At 38.0% G+C, this 26,651-nt stretch overlaps 4 protein-coding genes across 5 annotated transcripts; 1 reads left to right on the top strand and 3 right to left on the bottom strand.

Annotated features, from left to right (window-relative positions):
- Positions 1-2,638: 2,638 nt before the first annotated feature.
- On the bottom strand, positions 2,639-7,200 carry LOC117290811 (leydig cell tumor 10 kDa protein-like). The gene is made up of 4 exons (XM_033772373.1): positions 7,079-7,200; positions 4,957-5,065; positions 4,475-4,530; positions 2,639-2,974 (listed from the first exon to the last, which is right to left on the bottom strand). Exons 2-4 carry the CDS (start codon positions 5,057-5,059, stop codon positions 2,837-2,839), a joined length of 297 nt encoding a protein of 98 aa, XP_033628264.1. The 5' UTR covers positions 5,060-5,065; positions 7,079-7,200; the 3' UTR covers positions 2,639-2,836.
- A 233-nt stretch (positions 7,201-7,433) lies between these two features.
- On the top strand, positions 7,434-15,371 carry LOC117290996 (G patch domain-containing protein 3-like). Of its 2 annotated transcripts, none has more exons than XM_033772595.1 (7): positions 7,434-8,082; positions 8,954-9,441; positions 10,175-10,349; positions 11,322-11,381; positions 12,250-12,467; positions 14,333-14,460; positions 14,987-15,371. In XM_033772595.1, exons 1-7 carry the CDS (start codon positions 7,434-7,436, stop codon positions 15,207-15,209), a joined length of 1,941 nt encoding a protein of 646 aa, XP_033628486.1. In that variant the 3' UTR covers positions 15,210-15,371. The 2 variants fall into 2 exon arrangements, with proteins under 2 accessions (XP_033628486.1, XP_033628485.1); XM_033772594.1 differs by having other exon boundaries at positions 7,434-8,085.
- Positions 15,372-15,622: 251 nt separating this feature from the next.
- Positions 15,623-18,949, bottom strand: LOC117289881. The gene is made up of 2 exons (XM_033771069.1): positions 18,564-18,949; positions 15,623-17,901 (listed from the first exon to the last, which is right to left on the bottom strand). The coding sequence occupies exons 1-2, from the start codon at positions 18,789-18,791 to the stop codon at positions 17,671-17,673; spliced, it is 459 nt and encodes a 152-aa protein (XP_033626960.1). The 5' UTR covers positions 18,792-18,949; the 3' UTR covers positions 15,623-17,670.
- Positions 18,950-20,999: 2,050 nt separating this feature from the next.
- On the bottom strand, positions 21,000-24,738 carry LOC117290863 (protein rolling stone-like). The gene is made up of 3 exons (XM_033772418.1): positions 24,350-24,738; positions 22,195-22,420; positions 21,000-21,611 (listed from the first exon to the last, which is right to left on the bottom strand). Exons 1-3 carry the CDS (start codon positions 24,437-24,439, stop codon positions 21,142-21,144), a joined length of 786 nt encoding a protein of 261 aa, XP_033628309.1. The 5' UTR covers positions 24,440-24,738; the 3' UTR covers positions 21,000-21,141.
- Between the last annotated feature and the right edge of the window lie 1,913 nt (positions 24,739-26,651).

Raw genomic sequence — 26,651 nt, 5'->3', positions numbered from 1 at the left:
TAAATAAATGTATAGAGTAATCTCGTGCGTATTCGAACAATTTGGGACCATTTTGGTCCCACAATGGGCACCTTTGGTAATTGTCAAAGACCAGTATCCTCAATTGGAGTATCCCGACCTATGCATTACATAACACATCTGCGAAAATTTGACTCAATTGGGCATCGAAGTTGCAAGAGAATAATGAAGGGAAAAAACACCCCTGTAGCACAAACTTTGGTTGCTTTTAGATGTGTTCAAGCAATTGGACACTTTCGGTAAACAGTATTGTCCAAAGGCCAACACTTCGTGTATCACAACTTATATATAAAATAACAAACCTGTGAAAATTTAGGCTCAATTGGTCATCGGAGTCGGGAGAAAATAACGGGAAAACCCACCCTTGTTTCCGAACGTTTCGTCGTGTCATGGCATGTGTTTAAAATAAATCCGTAATTCTCGACAACGAGAACTTGTTTGTTTTAATGTTTTCTCAAAAAGTAAAGCATTTCATGGAATAATATTTCAAGAGAAGTCTTTCACCATGACCTTCTGTAAACCCTGTAAGTTATTTGTTAAATCTGTGAACTTTTTTTGTTCTGTTCCGAAAGTGTATAATGGCTTTAAAAAGGGCTTCAGGTCTGAATTTTATTAATATTTGAGTAAGAAATCGCCTTTCTCACAAACTGCGTTACTTCAGAAGAGCCGTGTTTACGATGTTTAATTAATACAAATTACTAATAGTGTACAATGCATTTTACACGTGAAGGGTAACAACTCGCGCATCGAATACCAGCGAACCTTGCAAGGTCGTTTGTGACTCCTAGTTTTTGATGTACCGACACTATATGATAGGTTTAACAAAGGTTAATTGTCACAATGGGATACTTAGAAATGTTAGGTGGGAGTAAACTGAACATAGTTCTGAGCATGCGCACATTGAACAATGTTTTAGGTCTGCTGCCACCTAGTGTCCCAAACAGTTTCCCAGTCAACATAATAATTCACATTATTAATTGTAATTACAGGTGCAACGAGACTGCACCTTTAGAAGACAACAAAATAAGATTTGTACATTAATATATGTATTGAGGAGAACTGTAGTAAAATAAATGAATAATGGTCGAATGAAATGATTGTCCGAGATGGTTTTCCTTACATGAAATGTCCACGAGCCAAACTAAAAAAAGAACAAGTTTTCATTTCTTTTGCAAGAAATGTTTCTCCACACATCTCTACCTTCGAAACTTATCAGTTATAGGTGATAAACAAGATTGGTGATGCTGACCAAATTATACAATGCCTGGTATGGAAGCAAGAAAATAGAAGAGCCACAAAATATCAAATCAATTTGGATTTTCTTCATTTCTTGATAATTCTGAATTTAAAAAAATTGAACAACTGATGCTTTCCTTCCGTAGAGTGTCTTGAAATTTCTGAAAACGAAAAAACATTGGTATGTAAAATGAACAACCAGTAACAGGGTTTTACCTTGTCCATCACAATCAATTATTGTGGTCCATTTATTAGGTATTATCCTAGTAACATACACCTTCAGTTTGTTTCTTTAAATGACATGTTTTGGTTTTTTTTTCAATTCTTTAACAGTCCTCCTGTACAAAAAGTCTCTTTTAATTACCAACTCTGTACAGTTCATTTACGGAATCTAAAAAAAGGGCATATTATTTTCCCCTGTGGATTAAGTTTCCTGTTTTGTAGTCTAGGTTCCAGACGGGGAGGAACCAAGAAGCTGTTTGGGTTCAAGCCAAACTTCCGGTTACACCCCATGTTCTGACATCCCTATGTAATGACACCCCTATAATCCAACAAGTGTTTTTTTTTACCCTAATAACCGTAACCCTAGCTGGTAAATCATCAGGGTTTTTACCTAACTGTATAGGGTTGTCAGAACATAGAGGTGTCGGAATAAAGAACAGTCGCCAAACTTCCTCATCTTCCTCATCGAGGGACGACAACAAAAATACACTGTCATGTCACTCACCAGGAGCAAAACATTTCCTTTTTGTTTTATAAAATTTTATTAGGGTTTAAAGGCACTGAACACTATTGGTTATTACTTAAAACAATTGCCTGACGAATATTTCATATTGTCCATTTAATGCTTCTTACTTTCTGCTTGTTCTCACCCATACTGTACATCTACTTTGACAAAATAGGGAGATCGCCAACATAGGGCTAAAAAGCTCAATATTGTTACAGCGCTGGCACGTTAATCCGGAGGTCGTAGGTTTGAGTCCCACTCTAGTCAGTCAGTTCTTTGTTCAACCCCAAGTAATTTTAGTCTTGGCTTTTAGCCTTGTGTTGGGTGAGCCAACTTGCATTAAAATACACTGAATACTCTGGGCATTGTTAGCTAAAGTTCTCAACATGTATATGTCATTCATGGAATACCGTAACCTGGCGTACAACTCAAGACTATCTTGTACACCACCAAGTTTTTGAATATGAAATACACGTTTGAGGTTTTTTTTATTCAACGCTCAAGCGATGCTGTTTGTTCAACTTACAAAATGGCCGCACAAACACACACTGTGAGATAGCTGTGTTGTCAACTTAGAAAATGGCCGCCTGCTCGCATACCGGGGCGCGTATATAGGCCAGTGCGCGCTCTAGTTCTTATATATAACTCTATGGTTGTATGGCTTCTGACTGGCACCCTCGAACAAAGATATTGACTAAATAGGGACACCGCCAACATAGGGCTTTATTATAGCTCAGTTGTACAACACTGCCATGTTAATCCAGTGGCCAATGTTTTGAGTCCCACTTTAGTAAGTTTTTCTTTGTTCAACCCCAAGTAATTACATCTATGTACATTTCTATTTGTCTTGAAGTGTTATTTCTTTTTGGAACTTGTCTTTCCTTTCAAATCTGGAGTTGGACGACTCGCCACAGTAAGCGGTCTGGGTTCTCTTGATGCTGCCATGGCAACAACTTCCTTTTCAATGTTACTCCCGATAGCTCGTTCAAGATTCTAAACATGAAAAAGAAGTACAGCGTTAAAACTGATTGAAAAAGACTGCAGGATTGGCAAATTTGACAAGTAAAAGTACTTTATACGCCTTTTTCTCCTAGTACCCTGGTATAGTGGTAATCATAATAACTCATTCGACAATTCGACCATAATCGGGCCAGACTATTCTCCCATTCTCAGTTTGATTAATTCAAATGGAAGAAATTTTTAGGGCTAGAGTTACATGTACATGATAAATAGTAAACATTTCATAGGCCCTTTTGTCTGCCTCACTTGCATCTGAGAGGCTGAATTGCAAAGTATGAGGCCACATAATGTTTGAGCACCAGGCATGCGAGGGTACCTTTCCCAGCAAGCCACATCAAACCACTATTCGACCAAGGAGCAATTATAGCCATGCATCAAAAGTGTTTCCTTTATCCAGAGAAGAGAAAACCGCAGGGCCTGGACAAAAACCTTAGTGTCACAACTCTACTCGCATATACGGCCCTAGCTGGGATTCGAACCAGGACCACAGTGATGGGAGAAGAGTGCTTTACGCACAAGTCAACCATGCCTTCATACATGTACAAGCCATGCACTTCATGCCTAAAGGCACATTGCAAACAGTAGGAATATAAATATAATTTAATTAAGATGTGGCTAGAATTTACAAGAAATACATAGGATTTGTCTATGAAAACAACCACATCCACAGAAGCATTTATAAGACTATCATAATGGTAAGTTTCCTTGACAGAAGCATTTATAAGACTATCATAATGGTAAGTTTCTTTGACAGAAGCATTTATAAGACTATCATAATTGTAAGTTTCCTTGACAGAAGCATTTATAAGACTATCATAATGGTAAGTTTCCTTGACAGAAGCATTTATAAGACTATCATAATGGTAAGTTTCCTTGACAGAAGCATTTATAAGACTATCATAATTGTAAGTTTCCTTGACAGAAGCATTTATAAGACTATCATAATGGTAAGTTTCCTTGACAGAAGCATTTATAAGACTATCATAATTGTAAGTTTCCTTGACAGAAGCATTTATAAGACTATCATAATGGTAAGTTTCCTTGACAGAAGCATTTATAAGACTATCATAATGGTAAGTTTCCTTGACAGAAGCATTTATAAGACTATCATAATGGTAAGTTTCCTTGACAGAAGCATTTATAAGACTATCATAATGGTAAGTTTCCTTGACAGAAGCATTTATAAGACTATCATAATGGTAAGTTTCCTTGACAGAAGCATTTATAAGACTATCATAATGGTAAGTTTCCTTGACAGAAGCATTTATAAGACTATCATAATGGTAAGTTTCCTTGACAGAAGCATTTATAAGACTATCATAATGGTAAGTTTCCTTGACAGAAGCATTTATAAGACTATCATAATGGTAAGTTTCCTTGACAAGTTAGACATCTGTAAATGGGCATCTTGAAAAGTCTACCAATCAAGTATTAAACTCAGCCAGAACAGGTTGTTAAGAAAGAAATGTTTACCTTCCTCAGCTTGGCCAGCTTGACGACACTGGCTTTCTTAGGAGCAATAAAGCGACCTGAAAATCAACATCAAAAGCATCAACTTAATAACTAAGACTGTAAGTAAAATGTGAACCCTTCTCCTCCAAGCTCCATCCTGCTTAATCAACAGACTCTGAAAGTTAATTTTTAATTTCTATAAAAACTTATCATCCCAATATCAGTCTACCCATAATGTCAGTCTACCCACTGAATGTTTACATTCAAACCGCCCTCTGTTGACAAAACACTGTAAACGTCATGTTTGGCCGGGCAAAACGACGCGTAGTCAGGGTAACATTGCATACACTTTCTAGCTGGCTGCCAAAACACAAAGGTTTTACCCAGCGGTATGCGCGCGAATCATGTTATAGTTTTCAAGTGACGTCAGGTCACATCGTCTATACAACCCAAGTAAAACTGAAGAAACCAATGTATGTGTAGCCCCATTATTTTCTTTATACCTTTTTTCTGGACACCACCACCGGTACCCTTCTTTTGATGAACATGCTTACTACTCTTTTTCCCTGGTGCCTGTGCATGTTTTCTTTTTTTTCCTTGCGGCATGTTCTCCTTTAAACAGAAACAAAACAGGAGTATAAAAAATGCATTAGTTATGGCAATTGGATCTAATTGTGAGTTACTGTTACATTATTTATCATAGACAACATAAATACATGGTTGTATAATCCTAAGTGTCCATTTGCAATGTCCCAGGCTTTTCATTAAAATAAAAAGTATGCATGGTGGAAATATTTTTTTCCTGTTACTATCTTATTTGCAATTACATGTATTGTTGTTGTTCTTTGTGAAATGGTCGTGTAAATAATAATAATAATAATGAGGCCGAGTGGCCAGTGGTACGTTTAGCAGGGTTTGCCTAGTTTAACTTTTTTCAGTGACTAGCCAAAAGCAAGACCAGTTGGCTTTTCATTTCACTTGTCCCCAGCTTTTGCACTGGTCCATATTTTTGGGATTTCCTTTCAACTCTATACTAGCATGATGCTATTATTAGCGTTAAAAGGCAAAGAGTTAAAGCGCAAGCAAGGAGTAAGGTGGACTTGATTTCAAATCTAGGATTACGGCCATTTCTCTACATCAGCAAGAACCCCCCCCCCAACGTTGTCCCACCCCACTGCACAGACTAACTCCTAGAACTCTGTTCGTTCAGCTACATGTATATTCTTCATGATAGCGGAACGAACCTCATAAATCTAGGAGTACGCAGAGACCAGCTATCACACGCCTTGACATGCATTCTTAATCTTAAGTTTATGCCTCGTCAGAGGTTAATCCACAAGAGGGCGCCATTTTAGAACTATGGGGCTATGCAGATCCTCCTGAGGAGGCTGATTGACACAAGTTAGTTATTCAAAATTAAATGCCTCCAAATAGTTCATATTAATTGTAAACGGACCCATTGTAAACATTATGATGTCGCTCGAATGTCGTGCATGCATTAGCACTATATAAATAGTAGCTTAATAAACAGCGGACTATCTCTCGCAACGTAAAACCAAAACTTTTAAGATTTCAAAACACGATAAAGTGCAAGTGTCATTGTAAAAAGATTTGATAGATGATTTAAAAAAAAATCATTTAGTTTTTGATTGTGAACAATTTTCCTATAAGTATTAAAGGAACACTTTGCCTTGGATCGGACGAGTTGGTCTATAAAAAGCGTTTATAACCGTTTGTTATAAAATGCATTGGTTGGAACATAGATGTTTAAACAAAATAAAAGTAGAATACAAATGATCCACACAGATTTGCCTTGAAATTGCATGGTTTTCCTTTTACTTTGCGAACTAACACGGTCGGCTATTTATGGGAGTCAAAAATTTGACTCCCATAAATGGCCGACCGTCTTAGTCGATGAGGTAAAACTAAAGGAAAACCGTGCGATTTCGATGCGTGTTTGTGTGGATCATTTTTTTTGTATTCTACTTTTTTACAACATCTTTCTACCCACGGATATGCATTTTATTGAAAACGGTTACAAACGCTTTTCAAAGACCAACTCGACTGATCCACCAAGGCAACGTGTTCCTTTAAAAAGAGGTGTATGGGAGCCCGTATGGCCATGGGACTGTACCTGTATGGGGAAAAAAAATATTAACAATTTTTCCTGTTACTTGTTATCCTACCTACAGAAAAACTCTGTCATAAGGTTTATCGCGAATAGCAAAATATCAAGAGAGGACGCTGTTGAACCACACAAAGGTATAGGCGTTGCGTGCGCAAGTCGTAGAAACTGCATAGAAACTGCCCCTCATTCCTTCCCACAATGCATTGTGTTTCTGAATCGCGATAAACCTTATTATTGGCCTTACTGACTCTAGACTATAAAAATGTGAAAACCCATGACACCAGGATACCACACGAAGTCCATTATAATATTATAAGCCCCTACCTATTTTATTTAAAAACACTTCTTGTCCGTTGTGGTGGTGTGGCCGTGGCCAAGAATCAGCTACCCTTGGCCACACAACAACGAACAAGTGGGACTAGTAGTACTAGTACTACTAGTAGTAGAAGTATTTTTAGCGCATGTTAGGTAATAAAAAACTGCAATGAATATCATACCTCTGTCTGTGTTTATCCCCGTGTAAAACGATGATCCGAGTGTCTCGCTGGTACAGGAATGCACAAGAACTTGTTCAATAAATTTACTCAAAACACGTGTTGTTTGAAGTTTGTCAACATTCATGCATAGCAAGGGCAAAGGTTACACTTTAGAATAATTAGTTCGTAAAATATATTTAACTGAATGAGCTAAAAATATAAAGATCATTTTAATTTACATATCAATATAAATATAAAAGATATTTCTTTATTTTATTTAGTCAAAATTTTATTTATTATTTGCTATAAATTTATATTGTTGCCATACTTTATACCAATTATAGAACGAGGGGTTTTAAAGGAATATCTTTTCATCATGGCGGCGCCCATAGACAGTGATGAAATTGTTTACGCTGCTGTGTCTAATATTCCAATAAAACTCCACTCTAAACACCTTCGAAATTACTTCTCACAATTTCTTGAAGTTGGAGGATTTGATTGTTTTCATTTTAAGCATCGTCCCGAGCGTAAAGTTATAGAGAAACCTGATTTTATCGAATGGTGCAGAAATGAATTAGACGCAACCGTCATTGACACTGCGGCCATGGCGGCGGGTTTCACTGCGGCTAACAAGATGAAAACCGCGCTATCGAATTCTTCGAGCACACTTGACACATCCACTGTTCGCAGAACGTTCGATGAGGAACAAATACAGAAAGAGGGTTTTCCAAGGCAACCATTGGAGTACAATCCAAGTGATGAACAAATTAATGAAGATAAACAAATAATCCAGAAAAGACACGCTCAAGAACAAGAATTTGAAGTTGCCGATTCCCAGACTGATGATAAACATGATAAAGAGACTACGACATGTTGCGTAATTCGTTTGTATGAATCTAAACTGAACGAGTTTATTGCGATGTACAATAAAAAGAACTGGATGGATGAAGAAGGCAACACAATCTCACAACTCTGCGTCATCACCCGGATAAGAGTGGCAGTAACGCTCGATATGATAGAAAATGGTGGTAAAGTTCTGGTTCATTTTATCAATACATGTAAATACTAAATTAGAACTTTGCTGATTTATTTGGAAAAGTTTTGGTGTCACGCCACCACTTTTTCATTCGATATGAAATAATATAGTATCTAATTTACCTCAAAGTGATATCCCTTATTATTTATTGTAAAAATGAGTGAAAAAGTGGTGGCATGAAATGGAAAGTCATCCATTTATTTTGTAGAATTTAGACAAAATTAATGTTTGTTGTTATGCAGCTACATATTTGCTGATAATTATCTACATTAGAAAAAAAGGAAATATACCATTTTAACCTGGTTTTCCTTTTCGGCACATACAGGAGTAGCCATCATGGTTTTAACTGCCTTAAATTCAAACTCAAACTAGATGATGATTGTTGCATACAAATAAGACCCAGTAACTGGGGCGCTGTACTCCTTTTTTCAAAATGTTGTCATTATCGTTAATGACAAAATTTCGAAAAAAAAGGAGTACAGCTCAGTGTCAGACCCCAGGTACTGGGTCTATACAAATGTACAGCTCATTGCATGATTTTTCTGTTTGACCCCATGCAGACAAGTTTGTTACACTTTGAGTCGAGTCACGTGGTCATTCCTTATTTTGTGCTCTATACCCACATTTTAGTAGATAGTACTGGACTTGTGTTTTGGGTTCTGATTTATGGCTCTGGAGTCCGTAATTCAGGGGACGGTTCGATTAAGTCACAACAACAATGTTGGTGTGAACCAGATAAAATCCCTGAAAACAATCACTGAGCATATTCTGTGCCATGCAGCTTGCAGTTTGGCTTTAAAATTGACAGCGCTTTATTTTGTAATGTTTTAATTATTTTAAGTATGTTACTATTTTTATAGAAACAGAACAATCTCCGCCGAAGTTAAAAACTCGAAGGAGAAGACAAGACCTACTGGAAGCTCAAACCATCAGCGATGCAATCCCGATGTCAAGTCTCCTGAAATTGGAAGAGCTTAACCCTCCAGATATAATGCCGAGTGGCAATGTCGGCACTCGTACCTCAGTCTTTAACCAACTTATCAGAGAATGTCGTCTCCCACCTAAAGTCGTCAAAAGACTTGGTATAGTCTTCCCTAAAAGTCGAACGAATAAAAGATATGGGAGTGTTCCTCTTGAGTACTATGGTGAGGTTCTCCCTGGAATGGAAAGAGACAAACTTGTGCTGACGGCACGTGGACATGCAATATACAACACTGATGATGACAACGCTAAGTTTGCTTCAGGAACTCGCAAACAGATGAGAATGACAAAACATTTGAAAAACAAAAGAATGGGAAGTGGCTTGAAAAGAGACTGTGATGAATCGTGGCCCGAAGCAGATGACGAGGTTAGAGGTTCAATTTGTCTAGCCCCTTGTAAACTTTCCTCTCATCTACGAATAAACACTTATTATAAAACCAAATTCCAGCATCATCAAATAACTGCTTTAAAGGGTCTATGTACTTTTGTAGAACGAAAAACACAATGTCTACAGATTTACACTTAACTTACACAGTTTGAAGATAATGATAGTAGAAAGCTTCCCTTCAAATATTACTTGCTGAGGTGCTGTGGTTTTTGAGAAATGAGTAAAACAATGTCATGAAAATAATTGTTGTCTCACTGATCATGAGACGAAAATTATTTTAGCTTTTAAAAACGTATTTTCTTTTTTACTTATTTCTCAAAACTTCAGCACCTCAGCAACTAATAATTTAAGGTAAGCTTTGTATTATCATTATCTTCAAACAGTAAGTTTAATGTAAATCTGTGGACATTGTGTTTTGTGTTAGAAAAAATACCCAAATCCTTAAGCTTACGAAGTAAAGTTGATTGAAGAGTTGGCTATTTTATGGTTGAAAACCGTCAGCTGTTGTAAACCAAACTTCTTAAGGACATGTTGGAGTACTTGTCAAAAACCAGTATCTTTCAGTTGCTTTCTGAAAGTACAAATCAACATCTAATAAGTACATTTTTAAAAGGTGTACAGTGTAACTATAGCTTTGGACTACTCACCATGACCCTACCTTTTAAAGAAGAAAATAAATGATAACTTTGTGCGATGATGGTACCTTCCTTAGGATGATGATTCTGGTGAGGAATGGGAGCGACATGAAGCTCTACACAACGACGTCACCAATCAGGAGCGAACAACAGAGAGACTGTTTGAAAACGACATGGAGGTGACATGGGATAAAGGAAGCAGTGGTCTGGTGTTCTATACAGACGCTGCATATTGGGATAAGGCAGAAGGAGGTGGGTACTACGCTTCATTCAATTCCTACAGTAGACTCTGGTTAGTCTTGGTACAAGACATGGTTGTTCACTATGAGTCACGATCCTCCGCACCACTTCTCCTCGCCGCCCACATTACTATCAAGCGATAGGGGGCTGATTTAAAGATGTAAAATTTGCTTAGGGGATAAAGAATATTCAGGTTTTTAACCATACACACTGATGTGTGTTAGCATTGTACATGTATACTAGGGACTTATCCGAGTTCTGTTAAAAAAAAACATCACAGGCATATTACTCGGGTGGGATTCGAACCCACAACCGTTGACCCTTGCGGGCTGTTTGGAGAACTTCCAGATCACCCCACCACACCACACGCAAAACTGTTCTTGGCTGGATCATGGTTAACAAAAAATGCCCTCTATCGGTAGACTAGTCGCGAAGTGTGAAGCGTTGAGTGAATGGGACTGTGGTATTACCATAGACAAATAATAGAGGTTTTACTAACTCAACGAGAACATCTTGCCCCAAAACTAGACTCTGGTTTGAACACATCTAGAGTTGTAGGACTCCGACTCTAGTCCGTCTCGAGTCACAATTTTGGTGACTCAGAATTGACTTGAGTCATGTCAGCTAAAGACTCTGACTCAGACTCTGGCTTATTCAGGCTGTGTCCAAGTTGGTAGCTTTTGCTAGGGCTGGATCACTGCACCATTGAAGGTAGAGACAGTCTTAGCAACACCTTTGACAACACCCTAGTTATTGTCAGTTCTGATATAGCTAGGTTTAGTACTTCCTGACTTTTAATAAACATGTAGGTTTATCCATCCCACTTCTTATTTCAGACCTATTCGCATCTTCATCTTCTCATTACAGGTTTCATCATGTCTACTTCCTACACTTGTACAATGTTTTTCTTTATGTATATATTTATTATTTCTACCTTTTCGGACCGAAAAGAAAAAAATAATGTCAGATTTGTTTTCCTTTCAGATTTTGATGAGAAAACGTCAGATGACTGGGATGTAGATATGAGTGCGTATTATGATCCAAGTAAGTTTCTCAACATACCCTGCTATAAAAATACTACAAAGTGCAACAGAGTTGAAATGCAGACCTTGATGCATTAAATACAACAAGTGATTATGTTGCATTGTACAATGAAGTGGATTTAATCAAAGTAGTTATAGGGTGCTTGCCCTGCTACTTGCAACAATGTGCACTTAAAGGTACGGTCAATGACCCTGAAACAGGGGGGTATGTATTTTTTTCCGAAAGCCTCCTTGTTATAAAAATGGTTCCTGCAAAATCATTTCATCTGAAATGCATGTTGATTAAAAATCATTAAAAGCATGTCTACTTTGCCTTTGGTACAGCGAATACCAACCGCTGGTCGAATTGAGGGCTGCTTTCAAATGGACACCACAAAAGTTTCAAAGAGTCTTAAATTTTACCGTTTGTAAGCTTGATTCTGGTACCAGTTATAGTTGTGAAAATTTCTGTTTCAAGTACATACACTTGTTCAATAAATTCCCTTCTTAAAACGCACATTTATTAAAGTTTGCTGAATTAAACGAAGCACACTTGATGGACTCTAGTTCTGTAGTATACAAAAAGAGGGGTTTGAAGGCTGGTTAGCCACAACACTTGTGTCCTTGAGCAAGGCACTACATGTATATCATAATTACCTGAATGGTTACCGGCGAGAGCTTGGGAGTAACCTGCGATGGATTTGCCGGGGATTGGTTCAGAAATATTCCTAGTTGTTTAATGCCAAGGAAACTGGATAAACACTGGCCTATGAGCCATATACTATACATGGATTGGCTCGGGACAGACTGACTTACCGTAAAAAACAATGATTTATTACAAAATTATGTTGGAGATTTGACATTTGTATCTTTTTGATTTCCAATTAAAGATGGGGGCGATATGGACGCAAGAGCTTCCCTTGATATGAGACGACAGAGAGCGATGAAGCTGGGTATGGCGAACACTAGCGTCTTTAAATCCAAGACACAGAAAAGAAAGGAGAAAAGGGAATTGAGACTGTTACAAAACAAGAGTAGGAGAGGGCAAAGAACGGAAGATATGGATCAAGCAGACAGGCCGATCGGATGCTTTGAAAGACATACCAAAGTAAGTTCAGGAAACAAAAGGGTTCTCGAGTAATTGTTTTTTGATTAATGACTCAAACTCAAACCAAATGATTCGGGGACTTGGACTCGGACTTAAAGGAACACGTTGCCTTGGATCGGACGAGTTGGTCCACAATAAGCAGTTGTACCGTTTTTTATAAAATGTATATGGTTGGAAAGATGTTTTAAAAGTAGATTACAATGATCCACACAAGTTTGCTTTGAAGTTTGCGTGGTTTTCCTTTTACTGTGTGAACTAACACGGTCGGCCATTTATGGCCGCCGACCGTGTGAGTCGACGAGGTAAAAGGAAAACCGTGCAATTTCGAGGCATGTTTGTGTGGATCATTGTATTCTACTTTTACAACATCTTTCTACCCATATGCATTTTATAAAAAACGGTTTCAAACGCTTTTCAAAGACCAACTCGACCGATCCAAGGCAACGTGTTCCTTTAACACTGAGGACTTTGGGCTCGAACTCAGACTGGTTGGATTTAGGACGCGAATGTTTTCAAAAGACTGCCTGATACAGGACTCGTCTGCTTACTGTTTATCAGTTTACGTGCCACTCTTGTTGGTTTTTAAGGCGCCTTGATCGGTTTTCTGGAGATGTGCGCATTATAAGTCCATATTATTATGTCAGAAGTACGGTAGAGGCACATAAAAAAAAAAAAATGTCATCATTCGATTGTATCTCATATACCCAGGGCTGTTTTCTGTGAAATTTGCGTTATAAAAATGGTTATAAAATTAAGTTAAATTTCCTCTTTTTCAATCAAAGCTCTTCATATTTTTGATTGTCTTTTTTTTTTTTTGCTAGCCAATCACTACCGACAAAAATTACTGTTTCTACAAAATTGTACAGTCAAAGAGCCTAAAATTCGTTGCATGATTATTATAGAATGACTTACCAATTCAACGTATTCATTGAGCTTACCCCGTTCACTTTTTCAAGGGACTTTTAATGAGTGACACACATGTATCAATCTACATTTTGGTTACAAATTGCTATATAAATTTCATTGGTTTATCGTTTGTGTTGTGCATTATTATCCTGCATTATTCACTATATAATTGTTTTGTATTATTATTGCTAGTACTTGTCCATTTTTACATCTCATTCATCCTGTCAACTTCCAGGAATAGTTGATGCACATTGTTTTTATTTTGTTGTTCTTTGAATATTCTTCTTTGCTCCCTTTTTCTAACTGCTAGAGCCTGACTACTTCTCACTTATAACTTCTTTGATTAATTTCCAATTGCCTTATTAATTTGCTGTATGTAAATCATATTCTTTTCAATCATCCTTATTTTAATAATGTATTGTCATATCCTGCATTATTCCCTATATAAATGTGTATTGTGATATCCTTGATATATTATATGCACTTAAATTTTAAATTTGCTTACAAGTTTGAACATTTTCAAATGATAGATTGATTTTATTAATTGATAATATATTTTTTTATTATGACATCTTAGGACTTTGTGTTGATTTTACAGTCATCCCTGCTGGTCCTGTCCCATTTATGCATCTGTTTGTTCCTTTAAGCATGTTAAGTGAAGTAGTAAAATATGATATCTTTTAAAAATATGATATCTTTTAAAAATCTAAAAAGTTAAGCCTTGGTGATACTTTATGCGAATGTGATACAACTTTTGGCGCCACAAATTTGCAATGAATAAGTTGAGCTGTGCTGAACTCCTGTAGTACATTCGCTGCGAAGGCAGCACTGTGGCCTAACAATTTGCTTTGTACTGGCGGAAAGTATGAACTGGACTTTATTAAAACTTCAGTTCACAAAGCAGATCTTTACATCGCCACCTTAATAATTTTATGTTTGTGTTATACTCACTCTCTCAGGGTATTGGCAGGAAACTTATGGAGGCTCAAGGTTGGGTAGAGGGAGAGGGTCTCGGTAAAACCATGAAAGGAATGAGTCAAGCACTGGACAACATTGGACAAAAGATGCACGACAAACGAGGCATAGGGTAGGTAGGGTTTGATGTTGGTAGCTTTCTGAATAGTGTACAACCCAAGAAAAATGGAGATTCTTTTGGGTCTGTCAAATGCTTTGGGGCTCAAAATACCCACGAGTTCAGTCTTTTTAGCATTGACCAACAACCCGTCAACCAAACAAGTCTGGCAGTTCTACTTTTTTCCCAGATACCCGTCTTTTAACTCTAAAACCTCTCTTAAATTTCAGCATCGTACAAAATATCATGCTACTTTATATCTTCTAACAAAATATAATTTTACCAGAGACAGACCAACTTACAAAGCCAGTGGAGATTGTCTCCAAGTTTAATTTACTTCTAGTTATGAGTGAAAGTTTTTGGTTGAGAAATTTGTCCTGGTATCTTTCATTCTTTTTAAGTTTTTTTCCACACAGAAATATTGTCAACCAAGCTTTGATTATTAATTGGGTAAAAGTTACATTGTAAGTTACATTGTTTCTATGTGTACTTTAGATTGGTAAATAAATTGGATGAAATAATTGTTTTCTTTCTTTTCTAGATACTACGGCAAGAAATTAAATCAAAAGAAACAATTCAAGACTGGTCCTTCTGCGTCATACAAGCCAAGTGGCAATAGAGAGTTCATCATTTCCACTGTTTATGATGACCCTAAGGTCACTGACCCTGCTGAACCCCTACTCAGGTCACAAGGACCATACCACTTGAAGTATAGGGATGAGGTGCGATTCACTAAGGGATCAGAAGTAGACGATTCACATTGATATTAAGGTGGACCTGCGTTATTTTAGTGTATGTTGGTGGGGTTCAGTGACAAAGTGAGGGTCTGCTCAACAATCCGAGTATCACAAGAATTGGAGCTTAAAGGCAGTGGACACTATTGGTAATTACTCAAAATATTTATTAGCATAAAAACTTTCGTGGTGACGAGTAATGTGGAGAGGTTGATGGTATAAAACATTGTGAGAAACGGCTCCCTCTGAAGTGCCATAGTTTTCGAGAAAGAAGTAATTTTCCACGAATTTGATTTCGAGACCTCAGGTTTAGAACTTGAGGTCTTGAAATCAACCATCTAAACGCACACAACTTCGCGTGACAAGGGTGTTTTTTTCTTTCATTATTATCTCGCAAGTGCGGTGACCGATTCAGCTCAAATTTTCACAGGTTTGTTATTTAATGCATATGTTGAGATACACCAACTGTGAAGGCTAGTCTTTGACAATTACCAATAGTGTCCACTGCCTTTAACTTCGCCTTCAAATCTCTACATGTTCACAATTTATTTTTAAAACACATCTGATATTGCCATTTAAAACAAAGAAAGGAGAACAAGAGACACTCAAACAATTTTCTTTCCAGAAAAACATCCAACAACAGAAGTTGTACCCAAACTGATGAAACAGCCATTACAAGATCTACAAATGTATGCAATTGCTTCAAAGTCATTGTTGACTTGCGTGTTAGTTAAAATTTGTATCTTGGATTCAACATCCGCAAATACTTTACCATTTACTAAAATAGCTGTTACAAAATAAGATGTTAAAAAAATTATAGAGGTCAATTACTTGTTTTGTTGCAGGGAGAAAGTTAATCGTTTATACCTGTATTAAATACACAAAGTGTACCATAAGAATTTATTTATTTTTTGTAAAATTAAGAAGTCATAGATATCAACTTTTTAAAAATTGATGTTCCTGGCCCAAACCTGCAGCAAGTAATCAAAGTCTGGTCCCCTTTTCGCTGTATCAGCTTTTCTATAACACTTGGACCATGGTTGGACAGAGATAAATAATGGGGTTCCCCTGGAACTGTTTTTCAAAAGCTGATTGGAAAAAGCTTCAATAACCATTCTGCTTCCATCGTAAATTGTTGGACCATTTTCGGTCATTTGTTATTCTTTTCACATTTGAAATCTGTTGTTTTTGTTTACCCCAAAAGTTAATAAAACATTACAGTCAGTTAAATATAATAATGTGGTCTGTTGCTTGATTTTTTAAATAAAGAGCTCTATTCCCATAAAATGTTCCCCTAAGATGTTCCCCTATGATTGGTTGAAGACCTTCTTGTGTTGATTTGTCACATTTTTTACCCACCCGAGGGCGCTATCATCCGTGACCCGCTCGCAATTTTTTTTTTTTACCACATGCTGGCCATCGCATACATGTACATGTACAATGTATACGCATAAGGTATGGCACTTTCCTGGATCCCTTAACTGTGGAACGCGTAGCCAGCATGTGGTACCAAAACAAAAATTGTGAACCGCTCTCCAACACGGTCAAGGATTATAGCGCCATCTTGAAGAATATTGTGACAAAACAACACAAGAAGGTCTTCAACAAAGACTACAACCTACCAGGTTGTATCCTTAACTTTGGTGCGAGTCCTGGCTATATGGCAGTGTCAGCTTGGCTTCTGACTTGACAAAGATATTGAAGAAAAAAAAAGGAAGACTGCAAACATTCAGGTGAAATAGCTGTTGGAATAGCGCCAGCATGTTTTACCTGGAGGTTGCAGGTTCAAATCCTGTTGTAGTTAATTTGTCTTTTGTTTTTAAAATTCTTCTTAGGGCAGTAGGGGTGTACTGTCCATCTCATTGCGGATGATATTCGAGTCTGTTGTTATAAGTGGAATCTAATGGTCTGACAGTCAAGCCCACCAGACTCGAGCTCTGGTGTTTCTGTTCAGTAAGTGTAGGTTCAAATCCTGATCTAGTAGATTTGTCTTTGGTTTGCTCACCCCCAAATATACTCGAACACTTCTTAAGGCAGTAGGGGTGTACTGTCAATCTCATTGCCAATGATATTGGTTGCCTGTGGCAATCTTATGGCCGAGCAGTTGAGCAGGACTCAAGCTCTGGTGTTTCTGTTCAGTAAGTAGGTTCCAGTCCTGTTCCTGACGCTTTAATCCTTAAAAGCAAGTCACTTAACCATTATTGCTTCGTCCTTCGGATAGTGAAAAGCAGTAGGTCCAGTGTGTTATGTAATACAGGTAAAATAATCCATTGGATTTATAAAAGAGGCTAGAGGAGATTTGTCAAAGTGTTTCTGCCACAGTCTGGCAGCAATATGCACCACCACCTTGAAGTTGTTTCAAACACTCTCCATCTTAATTGGGCGCCAAGAGGGATGACAGAAACTGTGCATTCTAAATGCACACTCCTATTTTATTAATTATAATTCGGTTCCACCCTTCATTTTTGAATAAGAGAAGAGCAAGGCCAATTCAATCTGCTCCAAGATTTTCTTTCAGCTCTGATCCTAATTGTTTGAAGTCTTTGTGTACACTCCGTACCATTGCTCCAGCCTCACGCCTTGACATTACTTTGATGTTCTGGGTACCCTCTTTTCCTTGCCTCTTAGCATCTTGCTCTAATAACTTCTCCATCTTAGATGCCATGATGCGACAGGATTCTTGTCTCTCATGAATCCTATGGAGACGAGCTGCCTCAAGATCCTGTGGATTCAATTAAAGACAGATTTTAGCTCTTGTTTATCAGGTTTTTAAGCATTTCTTTATAGTGTGAGAGCCATGCAAATTTCATTGCAATAAATCTAATTCACTTCATTTATTGTGTTCATTATAATAATATGAAGACTGTGTGTAGCTGAAAAGTTTTACTTAATAGTCAAAATTTAATTTTTCAGGGGCTGGGGCAAGTGGGGAAATTTACAATTTGTTTGTCCCCATAAACCGTTCCCCATTATCTATCATCTACCCATCTGGTTAAGCCAAAAGTAGTCTTAACAGTTTTTGTTAGTTGCCCAGTCCTTTTCTGAAAAACAAGAATAGGGCTAGGACTTGGGAGTTCTGTAGACCATGGGGTGCTGTACTACTTTAGATTTTTATTTACAGCCGTGACTACCTTTCAACAGACAACTCAACTGAGGTTGTGTTATTTATATTATTTATTAGCACTAGCAGGAACGAGACTTAATGTACATGTATGACTGACTGAGTAAATCAGTTGTACACTCAACAAATTCCAAACGTTATACATTTTGCGTAATACATTTTGTTTGCTGATGCCCATGTCATTGTCAGGATTGTCATGCTAACTCTTAGCTTACCATAACAAACTACTTTAATTTAATTAATTTGTACAAAAATATATTAACCTTCTTGTTCTGCTCAGCTTTATCCATTCGTTGTTTCCATTTAAGAGCTTTGTCCTCATTATTCTTCTTATTACGAGAAGTTTCTCGCTGAAGGAGCCTTGCAGGGCACTTGGCCCGAGGTTTACTTGCCGTCATAATGGCCACTGGCGACCCTTCATCCGTACTACTCAACAAATTCACTTCGAAACAAACTGAAGAAGACCGGTTATTCTCCGATTCTGAACCCATTTTACGATGTAAGTGTTTACGTTGCGTGACAGCTCAGCTTTCCTTTCAATTTGTTGTGAATTTTTGTTTGTATCTCTTTTCCTCAAATAATCTAAAAAGGTGCATAGTCTTTAAATACTCGTTTTGTTGATAAAACCAGGAACTGCCAAAGGTTGTTTACAGTTTCCATATCGACTTTCAAAATGGCAGGAAGCGAAGTGAAGTGCGCCCTCAAGAGTTTCTGAATGCACAACCACAAGGTTTTTTTTAAATGCATCTCGATTATGTAATGGAGATCAATGGGCATACATGGCATACAGTCAAAAAATGCTAAATTTTTAAAAAATACTCAATAAATACAAAAGTCCGACATCTTTTTACAGTAAATGGAAAATTAATCATTGATTCTTGAACTTTTAGGAATAATGAATCCTCTACTGCGCAATGAGGTCGAGTCCAATGCCCACACCGCAGTGCCCGTCGAGTCGCGAGTTTTATATTCACCCTCCAAAAAATTATTTGTTTTTTGCCCTTTTCGAAACCATAAAGGCTTCGGCTTTGGATTCGGGTCAGGCTAGCTTGGTCCCGCGGTTGTTTTGACAAAATTGGGCGTTCTTTGCGTATACACGTTCAGGGTGTCAGACGAGAGGACGGAGCCTGAAGCCGAAGCCTTGGTTTCGGAAAAGGCCTAGTTTGTTAACTTATTTTGCCGCACTCGTCATTTATTATTATAGGGTTTGCTGTTGTGTGTTTGTTACTGCTCATTAGCCAGCACACAAAAACCGCTTATTATCTGAAACAAGGTAGTGATTACAATAAGTTTACAAATAGCAGATAAAAATAACTCCGAGATTTATTTTTTCATGATAATAATTTATTGATTTAATTATTATGTAATTTACTTTAAAATGTCAATAAAATAATACACAACATTAAAGTTTACAAGTTACATACAGTATATGCATTACTTGTCTACTAAAATAAGCTTTGAGAATCCTTCCTATCATGTTAAAAATCCACATCTTCCTAACCACAATAAACCAATAAATAGGCCTATACAGAGCTAAGAAAAAAGGAAAACAAATCGTTCATCAGTTGAGTTTACACCTCACATTCTGTTTTCATTTTAGGACTAAAAAGGTTCACTTAGACCATGCTATGGGGTGAAATACCCGCGATCAAACGTTAGTTGATTTGTTTGTGTTTTAGTTTCTTGCAGTCAGATTGACTCGGTGCATTCTTGTTCCGCTTTGACCAAAGTTCGAACAACCCCAAATAAATAAATCTAGTTGTGACTTACTTTTTTGAAAGTTTAGTTTTATTGTTATTTTTTTATTTTGAAGGCACTGGACACGTTCGGTAAAAATGTCAAAGACCAGTATTCTCACTTGGTGGGGTATTCCAACATAACTTTATGCATAAAATAACAAACATTTAAAAAAAATTGCTCAATTGGTCATCGAATTTGCAAGAGAATGAAATGAAAAACACTCTTGTTGCATATGTTTTGTGTGCTTTCAGTTGCATAATAAAATGCTTCAGCTGAAGTCTTCAGTTAGAGACAAAATACCTCTTTCTAAAAAATTACGGTACTTGAGAGGGAGCCGTTTCTCACAATGATTTATGCTAACGATTAATTTTCTTTTGAGTTATTACCAAAGGTGTCCAGTGCCTTTAAATCTTCAAACGCTAAAAACATATTGACGTAGAGTTATCCAGGGAAGTACACAAGTCTTCCACGTGCCACTGATGCTAAAATCAATCTAAAATAAATGCACATCAGAATGTCATGAGTAGATTATACCCTGCTAACATTTATACGAACTTATTCAACATGGGTCCGGGGTTCAAGCTTCGAATTGCCGAAAATTGTTGCTATCAGTACCACTAAAACTGTTATCACAACCTATAAATATTATGGTTCGTCATAAAACTATCCCTGGGCGCCTTTTGTGTAACCTTTTTGTACCGATCATAATTTATTGTTTAGTTCGAGTTATACCCTGTGTGATGTGTGAAAGAACCTCCGCACAAAAATTAATAATATAGGTTTTGTGCTTTTGTGGGCAGAGAGTCATGCATCAAATGACTACGGCCATGTTCGCAATCGCCCGTTCATTAATTTTGTTTGCATTCCGTAAACAGAATAATGAGGTTAGGAGCGTAATTCAGTGTGTGTGTGTGGGGGGGGGGGGGGGCTAGCGGCTTATTAAGCTGTAGTTAGCGTGTTAGTGATCTTACACATGTATATGCATGGTGATTGCAAAAGCAAGGCCTACCATTAAATTACAGAAACATAAAAGGCGAGTACGTTTAAAAAGAGGATCGTTTGACATTCTTTTATCCGGTTCATTGACATTATCCATTTTCGTTAAAGGGCTTCCTCAATCTTAATCTCGTCGTCCACAATTTCAATGTTCCCAAATCTTCCCCAAATCCACATTCTGAGTTTATAGAGGCCCCACACTACACCGTGGATTATAAAAACACCTGTAATCACACCGATAATTGTACCCGCAGCCAGTCCAGGGTAATTGCTGTAATCCAGAATAAAATAGATGACGTCACCACCTGCAGCCCAGTTTATCAAGGTGATAGCCAGATAGGATAATCCAAAGAGAATCGGGTAGATGACGTGCAGGTACCGTACCGGAGTGGCTGTGAGTAGCAAGTCGAGTAGTGATATTACGGCGGTTAACAGGTGCACGTTGATGTTGTTAAAGACGGGGAAGTTTTCAGATGGAGAATACAAAACTGCCCAGTAGGTTACAACGACTATAACATTCACGCTGAACGTTGTGTTGAAAAGAAACCATTGGAGCTTGTGTCGTATTCTCATACCTGCATGTGTTTAGAGGAAAACAAAATAAACTTGAGGTCAAGCCGTTAGCACACTTGTGGCAGTCACAGCTTTCACGCGATCACTCTGCTCTCGCGAGACTTCCGACTTCCAGCTCCGCTCCCGACTCTGGTACCGTATAGTCACAGGAGCTAAAGTCGCGTAAAGGGGCAGCAGTAAGAACAGCAAGTCTCGCGTGAGAGCTCAGCTATACGCAATCATCGCGAAAAGCATTCAAAGACTTGTCCTCAAGTCTTCAGACATAAACAGGTGGTTGTGATGCCATTAATTTGTAGAGTGCCCACCGAACGTAGCAGCCATTTTGAGTTAAGGTGGATATCAGCATGTCAGTTTTAAGGCCGTTGTTCATGCAGTCTGTTCTGGGTTGACCTGCTTTCTCCCTTCGGTTCCACTTGGCCCTGTCCGTCGCGTCCCTATTTGCATCGACTCCAAGCAACTGCATGTGTTTACTACAACATTATTTTGGTTTGGGTAATTTATCTGTTTACACCCAACCCAAACAGAGGCCACCATACATCAAACAATGCTAATACAACTTTAATTTCCGGACTTAAATTTGCCTACCTGGAATACTTCTTTTCCGTGAAATAAACCCATCAAGGAACGCCACCACAGCAGCCATGACGAGGTAGATGATGAAGACAATGAATGCCAGGGTTGTTAGATAGAGGAACGATCTCCAACTGAATGTTTCTCCTTGCTGAATCGAGTCGCCAAGGTAGTAGCCAAGAAAGTAGAGCGCTAAGACCACACGGTAGATGACAAATACAAACCAAGGGATCTTACTCCACTGTGGAAATGGATAAACAAAATAATACAGTGTAAAAAAATAGCACTTCGTAAAACATTGATCTTCACAGTCCACTGGTGAGCTATATTAATTAGTATTCGGTGACCAGACCTGGCATCATGAATCACTAGAACCTCTCTCTGTTCGATGTTTTGTCCATTCTCTATCTAGTCTAAGGCCTGTAATACATAACATTTTCACGTAAATGTATCCCTTGTGTGTGCACCTTTATTTGGGTCAGAGGTAACCCCGGACTCCGGATCCCATCAGTGGACCTGACCAATTCCTGGGTCAAGCTGACCCGGAAGGGATTAACAATTGGATTTTCAAATGGGATTCTGGGTCACTTTGACCATTATACAATGTAATTTTGACACAGCTTTCGGGTCACACAGCTTTCGGGTCACACTGACTCAGAAGTGGTTCAGGCCTAACGGGAGCCTGATCCGGGTCAAGTTCAACCGGGAAGGTTTTGTACAGTGCGTTATGGTCGCATCCCTTCACCGTTTCTGTTCCAATGGCCAGGTGCCTACTATTCTGCCATTTTTTCTTCACAATGCTTCACTTTGGAACTCCCTGTATCTTATTTTCACCATCTCACAATCTTTCCAGTTCAAGAGAAATGCACATACATCTTCTCTCCCGTAATTTAATTTTCCTTGATACATCCCTTTGAGTGTCGTTGTCTTCTAGGCCTCATTTTGAGCAATGCTCTTTTAAAATGCATTGATAAAACACAAAATGAAACTGCTAAACATGTCTTCATGCGAACTAGCAATCGTATAACGTTTGCTATCGTCTACTTTCAAAATAATCAGATTTTGCGAATGTTTTGTTGCAGTTACAATAATAATCTAAGCATTTATATAGCGTTCTTACACAAAAAAAGTACAACAACGCTTTACAACAAAATAACAAGCATTTAAATATTAACAATACATGTACAAAGCAATGAGAAATAAATAATAAGCCTAAGAAGCTCTGTCTTCTCACTTGGTGTATCTCAACACATGCACAAAATAACAAACCTGTGAAAATTTGAACTCAATTGGTCTTTGAAATTGCCAGATAATAATGGAAGAAAAAAAACATTGTCACACGAAGTTGTGTGCTTTCAGATGCTTGATTTCGGGACCTCAAAATCTAATTCTGAGGTCTCGCAATCAAATTCAAATATTTCAGTGGAAAATTACTTCTTTCTCGAAAACTACGTTAGTTCAAAGGGAGCCATTCCTCACAATGTGCTATACCTGTCAACAGCTCTTCATTGCTTAATTGTTTCAAGTAAGGTTTTATGCTAACAATTATTCTGAGTAACTGCCAATATAGCAGCTTGTTCTACTTATTAATTCGGATCGGTTCAATAGTAAAACTTTTGTGAAAGTGATACCTTTTCAGGGAAATAGGCACTGTATACCACACAAAGGCAACAAATGCGATCCTCCCCGCCCCTGGCCATTACCTTGGTGTCCTTAAAATGCTGCTGTTAATATAGTAATTCTATAGGGTACCCTTAACCAAGGAGAAAATGCCTTGTTTGTGCCATTGCCCTTTCAAAAATGAATCATACACCAGGTCTGGTCATATCTATACCTAAGTAGCAGTTGAATTTTGTGTTAGTGTCACCATCTTCAAAAACCTTGCGGCGACAAGTGTCACAAGCGAATAATCTTTTGGTTCCTCATTGTGAATCGATGGCCAACATGAAGAGGGTTGCTGTAGAGTGATATTCGATCCACTCAAACTGTTTTATTCATTCTTAACGGAATAATTTGAATGGTGATCAATAAAAGATCTCTAATATATTAGACCGGGTCTGAGTGTGTCTTCGCCCTGTTGACCCTTCCACTCAATGATCTGACCATGGAGCTATCTGACTAAGGAGGTACAATTCTACCTTGTACGTCAGTCATCGATGGTATAACCTACCTGCGGACGATAAAATACACTGGAATCTTCCACCTGGAATCCTAGATCAGACAGCTTTGGTCGGCTGCAACATTCCGCACACCTCTCCATACTGACACCAAACTGTCAACTTGTTTTAATACAACGACGTGTTTTGTAACGTAGTCTTTCACCACTTGACGCTATCTTCTGCCTGAATATTGTATACCAATTATTGGCCCAAATTGGACTCGATGCTCGGAACGTTCATGCGAAGTTATTCAACTCATGGGTCCGAGGTTCAAGCTTTGAATTGCTGACAAAGTTCGGACATAATTGGTGTAGTCAGTACCGTTATCACAACCTATCAATGTATATGGTACGTAATAAAACTACCAATGAGGATGCCTTTTATGTAACCTTTTCGTAGGATTCGCTACACTACGTAACAAATCATGTAGAAGAGCGGTGTATTGTTCGGTGCAGGATAACCGCTACACCGTAAAGAATGTGAGTAGCTTGCAAGTCATGTTTCAACGTTTGATGTTGTTGATGTATTCACGCATGAGAAGACATGATGTTGCCTGATACGTGAACACGGTGAATTCATGTTGACTTGCTAGGCGTCCTATTGTGGAATAACCTTCGCATGATCTATGTGCCCTACTTAAAACATACATGAGCTTTATGTGCCTTTGTAATTCAGCTGAACTGCCATTATACTTTCCACAATAACCAGATTTTGTACACAATACAGTGTTTAATTATTAACGGAGAGGACAACGCTAGAGCCGTGATGCTGGAACCGCTATATTGACTAATCCCTAGGTACCATGTTACTCTTTTTGAAGAGTGGGGTAGGCCCCTATACATCCAACGTTAACATCACAAAATGGAATGTTGATTAAATCACTGACAAAAACTATGGATTGAGCCATAACAAAAAACAGACTCTGACGATGTCACACTAAATATTCAAACATAGTTGAATTGGTAGGAACCACAAACAACCAATCATTGTAGGTATTCCATTCAATTGAAAGTTTGCAGAACATGTTGAATTTGATGCTAAACGATATAGGTGTTTTATCATGGAGGAAGGCTCCGTGGTTTTACCTGTTTCTTGTGGGTTTTCACTCGATGGTCCATGTCAACCATCTCAGTTTGTAAGTTAATCAATAATATGACATGATCTTACAGGGCATAGAGGCACTAGGCAGAGGCATAGGGCATAGTGGCGCCTGCATCGACCGTAACAAGAAACGTTTTGCACCAAGACTAACCGGTTATAAACAGAGTCCAGCTGGTCATTATCAACCGTTTAAACTCCCCACGTGACGCGCTCTCCACCAATAAGAATAGCGGAGCTGTCTGAGGTATTTATGAATGAAAAGATAATAACAAGTTAAAATAAGTCTTGTGGGCTGCAAACTTTGTATTACATGTATGAGGTAGAATTTTACTAGGCCATGACTTCAATCTACATATTTGAAGATACTGATGGTATCAGTTAGGAAGCTTCCCTTAAAATGTTACTTGATGAGGTGCTGTAGTTTTTGAGAAATTAGTAAAACAATGTAATGAATTTTGTCTCAGTCCGTCAGTGAGACGACAATCATTTTGCATGTAAAAACTTTTTACCAGTTATGGTATGTTATGGTAAAATACCATAACTTGTTATTACGTTTTTATATGCCAAAAATCTGTCAATAATGTATGATATTTTATGGCCTGTTTGTATACAAAAGTGTATTGAGCTCGACTCCCTGTTAGTCTGGTGGGGTGTACCCCGTACGGCATTTAGCTACGGGATAGAGTGAGAGTGTGAGTGATAACAACGTATGCTTTATGTGATTGTCTCGCAATAATTGATTTCTCAGTGATGTGAATTTTTAACCTCGTTCTTCTATAAAGACTGCATGAACTTTTCCAAACCACAGTAGCCGTCAACAAGACCTTGGTAGTGTTGGTATTTGAAGGTCGATGACGATGAGTGGCGACCTTGTCCATACAAAATGCTTTTTCGATGGATTTGGATTGACGTCATGGTCGTATACGATCAATAATAATTATAGAATTTCAAGGAATTCCTTTGTCCTACTGACCCGTGTCCTACCTAGTTTTGAATAGTCATAGAGAAGTTTATGAAGTCGGTGGAGTGTGATCAAGGCACTCTGGACACCAGCGGCCTCTGTAGAAGGCGACAGTTCATTTTGACACGATCATACAATCAGTCACAACTGGAATATTGTGTTGTTTTGTGTCATGTTTATAATGTTAGGTATTGCAGCGGAAACCAACCTAAAACAACATAATAGCAGCATAGCTTATTTTTTTACTCACA

This window comes from Asterias rubens, chromosome 5 (assembly GCF_902459465.1).
Source record: "Asterias rubens chromosome 5, eAstRub1.3, whole genome shotgun sequence".
Lineage (NCBI taxonomy): Eukaryota > Metazoa > Echinodermata > Asteroidea > Forcipulatida > Asteriidae > Asterias > Asterias rubens.
Note: the sequence above shows the minus strand (reverse complement) of the source record. Positions and strands in the feature narration are given on the sequence as shown.